The sequence below is a fragment of the Triticum dicoccoides genome, chromosome 2B (assembly GCF_002162155.2).
Source record: "Triticum dicoccoides isolate Atlit2015 ecotype Zavitan chromosome 2B, WEW_v2.0, whole genome shotgun sequence".
Taxonomy (NCBI): Eukaryota; Viridiplantae; Streptophyta; class Magnoliopsida; order Poales; family Poaceae; genus Triticum; species Triticum dicoccoides.
Window position 1 is genome coordinate 15,237,372 of NC_041383.1, and position 5,879 is coordinate 15,243,250.

A 5,879-nucleotide genomic window follows, 5' to 3' on the forward strand; every position below is an offset into this window, starting at 1 on the left:
CCCTGGGTAGGCATGCAGCTGCCATGCGATCAAGGGGACAAAGATCTGTTCAACGCCTCAACAACGGTGACGCTGGAAGATGGGAAGACGGCGAGCTTCTGGGACAGCTCCTGGACTGACGCAAGAACTCTGAAAATGGAGTTCCCAGAGCTCCACAAGCACTCAAGAAGAAAGAACAGGACCGTCCATGCTGCACTACTAAATGACACTTGGATTGTCGATCTGGCTCACGGGAACACGCAACAGCTATGGCCTGAGGTGATCCGCCTGAACAGATGGCTCATCTCGAAGAACCTAAGCCTAAACGATCAGCTGCAAGACACAATTAGATGGAAGCATACGTCCTCGTAATCTTTCTCCACCAGCTCGGCATACAGTTGCCAATTCCAAGGGATGATCAAGACAAATTTCAGAAAGATGCCATGGTAGGTTTGGGCACCGGCCCGGCTGAAATTTATGGTCTGGCTGCTGCTCAAGAACAGACTATGGTGCAATGATCAGCTCCAAAGAAGCGGATGGCCCAATGAGTATTTCTTCCAACTTTGCCTTAGAAATCTGGAGATCTCGCAACACCTTTTCTGGCAGTGCCCTTTCTCAGCGGAAATCTGGACAAGAACTGCTCAAGTGAACGGATGCAGTTCCATGCACCCCACAAATTGGCAACACAAGAGCAAAGCCGTGGAGATTATAGCTGAACTCATGAACGGTGCAAGGCCTGAGCGCAAGAAGGGAGTCAAGACAATGATCGTTCTAGTGCTGGGAGGCATTTGGCATCTACGAAACGAGTGCACCTTCAGGAAAAAGATAGCAAACACGACTGAAACCATGACGAGCATAAGAAGGACATTCGAATTATGGCGCCAAGCAGGAGCAGTTCACCTAGAGCACCCTTTCTGGGACCCTCCCTGAGGGATCAACATGCTAGTCTAGCCCTTGGCTAGCTTTTTTTGGGATCTTCCCAGTGCTTCTTTTTCTTCCTTGATCGCTAGATCGAACACCACCTTTTTTTCCCGCATGCTTCCTGCTATGATATCAATATATGCCAGCCATCAGCTGGTCCGTTCAAAAAAAAGTTGCACGTGCGTGCGGCTACTGTTCATCGATCAAACTGTGTGCTTGCTTGCTTCTTGAGGCTAGCTTGCGCACAAACGTGTATTAGCTTCGGGACAATTTGATCTAGGGCTTTGAAAATAACAACTGGTATCTAGAGTCTCTACGATCTACGAACTACCATATATGATGGTGGACAATGACAAGTAGTTAGTCAACTCCAAGTCCGGCAACAATGGTTTCAAGGCGAACAAGAAAAACGAAAAGGTGAAGAAGGGCGGCAATTCAGGACTAGTGGTAGCGGAACGGGCGGCGCAAACGTACTAGCGCATCGCAACATCCTCATCCAGTACCCGATGCTCACCGACTCCAACTACGGCGTGTGGACAGTGAAGATGAAGATTATTATCCGAACCCTTCGAGTGCGGGAGGCCATCACGGACAACGATGTCGACGCGGAGTGTGTCGAAGGTGTCATGGCCACCATAGCCCAGTGTGTGCCGGATTTTGTGCTGATGACATTGGCGGAGTTCGAGACGGCAAGAGAAGGAACACACTCAAAGAGATGGGGATTGAAGAAGATCGCGTCACGAAGGCTCGGACACAAGTGTTGAAGCGTCAATTTGACAAATTATAGATGAAGGAAATTGAGTCGATGAACAACTGCCCCATGCGCCTCACTACTTTGATGGGAGAGATCCACACGCTTGGTGCAAAGCGATTGGGACAGACCAGAGCACCACAGAATGGACATGCATAAACCTGCCTGCCTGGGTTCCGAAGAACGGTGAGGCAGGGACATGCTGACAAACTCCATATATGTAGTACTAAGCCTAGGATGGTGACAGCAATCAATCATAGTCTTATAGATGATAATGACGATGATATTTGTTCCTAAAACATGGATGGATCATGCAGATTATGTTCACCGGGAGAGCTAGGCGGGGGAATATGTGCATAGACTACATACACAAAAACAATTAGATTTTCTCGTGGCTAGGGCTCCTCCTATAGTAGAAGACAGGAGTTATCGCTAGAATCGCTTCGACGGCTAAAAATTACTGCTTCCATTATGGCTGGCGCGCTAGACGTCTGCCGGAGGCGCTCCAGAGGTGGAGGCGGCGCATTACTTCGCCTTCTCTGATAGGTACTCGTCGCAGTCTGCTCCCTTCTCACTGAACTCAATCAGCAACTCCTCGAACAGTCTCTTCAGCAGCGTCCTGAACTTCAGCGAGCAGCTTTTGTCGTCCATCATCCTCCAATCCCACATACCGAAATGCAGTGAATGACGTCCATCGTGGGCGCCGTCCAGGTAGTCTTTGCAAGCCACGAGGATGTTGTGCCCGTGCTTGCGGAAATGACCAGCAACGAAATCCTCAAAATGCTGCAGAAAACGCATCCACATTTAGGTCACAGGATTCAATGCACTGTATGAACAAATACTAGCTGACGGTAGCTTCAATATAGCAGGGAAAGTTGTGATTGCACTACCATACCACTACACCTTCTAGCCTCACCGCTCATTTTTGCATCAAAGTCGGTGGAAGCAAACTTCTCATTTTTGTTTCTACCAAATAAAATAAGGTTTTGAAGTCGAATGTTTGCAGATCAACATCATACAAGTACTACCATGTGCAGAATTGTTTCCGGATTCGCGTAACAATATTTTCTTTAAAAAATGTTCAACTCATTCAAATTTGAAATTTGACAAGTTTATAATTCATAAACAAAATTGGAAACATTTTATACAAAGGTGAAAGTCATGTACAGTTAACTCAGAAAGTTTCAAGGTCCAATGTTCACTTGTTTGGAAGAAACAAAAATGATAAATTTTTATATTAGGATAGCACGAATCTTGACGCAAACTGAATGGTCTAGATAGAAGGTATGAAAAATCCACGCTTTACTACCATACTACTACACATTCCATCCTCGCCGTCCATATTTTCATCAAAGGAGCAAACTTCTCTGTTTTGTTTCTTCCAAACAAGAGAACATTTGGCTATAATAAAAAGTATTCATAAATAAGACAGATGTCCACAGATCTATCACAATCCGTGCTTGTTGCCAACTAGACATGACTACATGGGTTTCCAATAGTAGTACTGTTTAGGAAACAATTAGTCGCTTTTGCAGTAACTAGCAAAAGAGCCCGTGTGTTGCAACGGGAGAGTAAATAACACACGTTCTTAACCCAATAACTATGACCTAAGATCCTAATGTGTTCACGTCCTTTATTTTCACATGGCATCACATTTATGTTGTTGATGGTGGTCTCAGTGCTCACACAACGAAAGCGTGTTTGAATTCGGTCAGTTCTAAGGCGTCTCTCTATCACGCACACTCGCTCGAAATAAAATGAGAAATATGTTCTTTTTCCCCGCAAGGTTTTTCACAGATGTGCATGCGTGGTTATCGATGTTTTCTTTCCTCTCTATCAGTAAGAAAGAAAAACGGATCGCACATTCTAGATTAAGTTCACAAAAAATTAATATATAACATATTTAACAGCTAAAAATAGCACCGTATTTAGATTCTACACATTTTTTTAATCAAGTTTCATATATAACATGTTAAAATCGGAGTTACGGTTTAAAAGATATTGATAATTTTGTTTTAGATAAACTGCGGATTGATTAACCAAAAAGGCAGGGGGTTTTATGTAAAAACAAAAAAACGATTCGGTTGACTTATATATGGACGGCGGGTTGATTACCTAAAACATCAGGGAGTTTTACGAGAAAATGCAAAAAAAACCGGTTCGGGAGTGACTTAAACGTGTACCGCGGGTTTATTTACAGAAAATAAAGAGGCTTTTTTGCAAAATGTACAACGGACGACCAGAAACCCAATTTGCTTTATTATTAGGTAAAGATAAAGATAAAGACTAGAATAAGCAGAGGTACATCCATACCTTTGGTGGGTTTCGAAGAGAATACAACATCATCCTGCAGGACCGCAGGAAACTATTTTCATTATGCGTTAGGGATCTTTTCTCCCCACTAGTTGTGTAGGCTGAATACGCAGCCGAGCCGAAATAACGGTTGCCATTCAACACCAAATCCTTAATGGAGACAAGGACTTGCAGCATGGTTGAATTGGATGGATTCCATTTGTCACACCCACCACTAGGCCTAGTGTTTAAGAGGCCAAGGCATACCTTCCCACAAGGATACATGTTTTTATTAAGCCGCAACCCACCAGAACGGTAGTTCACAAGCTGCATAGAATAAACTCATTATTCTACGGAGCCTAAAGGCAAACTAAAAAAGAACAACAATCATTTATGGAGCTGAAAATAAAATCTCACTGGAGGTGTATTTGGATAATGAGGAGGGAAGTAAATGTCGAAGAAAAACAGCCCATCATGGTAAGGAGTGTATGCTGGTCCCATGATGACAGCTCTAAGAAGGTCCATTCTATCCTTGTATGCCCTCACGAATATACTACCTGTTAAATTTGGAGAAAATCAAAACATAAGCATAAAAGCAAAACATAATCATAAAAGGTGAACATAATCATGATACTGATGAGAAAAGTTAGTACCAAGAGGAAGTAAAATGGAAAAGGTCATAAGAAGCAAGAGCTAACTACGTACCTGGCAAGTCTTTTCCTAAGACTTCACACTCATGTTGAATGCGCATCACCCAGTCATTTGATGGCTGTCAATAGGACAACTTAGTACTGATATAATATGTGAAAGAATAAACAGGGCATGTCAAAACCATTACCTCGTTCACTACCTGAGCTTTCCACAACTCTGGTTTCGAATAATAATGATCACTATGATCATCAACAGTATCGAACTGTTTAAATGTGTTGTATTTTTCATCAACCTTGTCATCCAAGATTGGGATGGGTGTGCTACTATTATATGACACTTCAGCGTCAGTCTTCTGCAGCCATGGTAAAGAAGCTTCCGCTCCAGGCTGGATATCCCAGTCATCGAACTTATCGTACTCATCTTCCTCAGAAACACGGTCTACTTCCCCGAAGTTATCCAAAGTGTCATCGTCAAAATCAGGGTCAACTGTGTTGTCCACATCCTCCTTTAAACCACCCATAATGGCAGTATTGTTTGAAGCATTGGTGCTTGGTCCGGCACTGTCACCAGCAACACTAGTCTGCAATTTTCCCCGAGAAAGCATCTGTCAGAGTATGCAAGCAAATAATATGGCAAGAGAAACACATGAGGGAATTTACCTTCACATGCTTTGGCCAACCCAGAGGATATCCAACGGCCTGTTATTCTTTTCAAATGGTGCTAAAATCACAACACCGTCAGGATCATCATCACTATCAATTGCTTCATGAGGAACAACCTATTAATTCCGTTGCAGAAAAACACTGTTAATTCCATGTAAGAAATTCAAAGACATCATTATATCGCACAATAGCATTATCCTAGAAAAATTGTATATGAAGTCATAGACACAGTTTACCATATATATAAAATCCCAAGCCTGGCTAGAACAATAGTACACAAGAAATGCACAGAAGTATAATGATGACTCTCATGCTACTATGGACTAACCAAAATGGTTTCCGCAATTATAGTGTAGGTTCTAACATCATGCCTAGCTAACCTTGCCAAGAACCAATAAAACTTCACCAAAGAGGTAGAGACCCAAGTGTGTGGCAGTAGTTGCTCAGTTTGAAGAAGCAGCCGCAGAAGAAGAATAAACATAGATCAGTTTGTGATGCAAACAAGGACTAAAACTCAGAGGTCTACCGCCGTTGCAGTTGGAACCCCTCCTGCCGCCACTACAACTTCTTCAGCCGCTGCCCGATAGCTTGTAGATGGCTTCATTTCCACCCCCTCAACATAA

At 43.2% G+C, this 5,879-nt stretch overlaps 1 protein-coding gene across 1 annotated transcript; it reads right to left on the reverse strand.

The window, feature by feature from the left end:
• Positions 1–1,876: 1,876 nt before the first annotated feature.
• Positions 1,877–5,369, reverse strand: LOC119361762 (probable ubiquitin-conjugating enzyme E2 25). The gene is made up of 6 exons (XM_037626905.1): positions 5,254–5,369; positions 4,782–5,174; positions 4,649–4,712; positions 4,361–4,500; positions 3,965–4,270; positions 1,877–2,434 (listed from the first exon to the last, which is right to left on the reverse strand). Exons 2-6 carry the CDS (start codon positions 5,112–5,114, stop codon positions 2,177–2,179), a joined length of 1,101 nt encoding a protein of 366 aa, XP_037482802.1. The 5' UTR covers positions 5,115–5,174; positions 5,254–5,369; the 3' UTR covers positions 1,877–2,176.
• Positions 5,370–5,879: the final 510 nt, after the last annotated feature.

Coding starts and splice junctions, on each gene's coding strand:
- LOC119361762 (XM_037626905.1), bottom strand. CDS start 5,114: ATGGGTGGTTTAAAGGAGGATGTGGACAACACAGTTGACCCTGATTTT. Junction 4,713..4,781: donor AAGCTCAGGTAGTGAACGAG/GTAATGGTTTTG, acceptor TCCTATTGACAG/CCATCAAATGACTGGGTGAT. Junction 4,271..4,360: donor ATTATCCAAATACACCTCCA/GTGAGATTTTAT, acceptor TATTCTATGCAG/CTTGTGAACTACCGTTCTGG.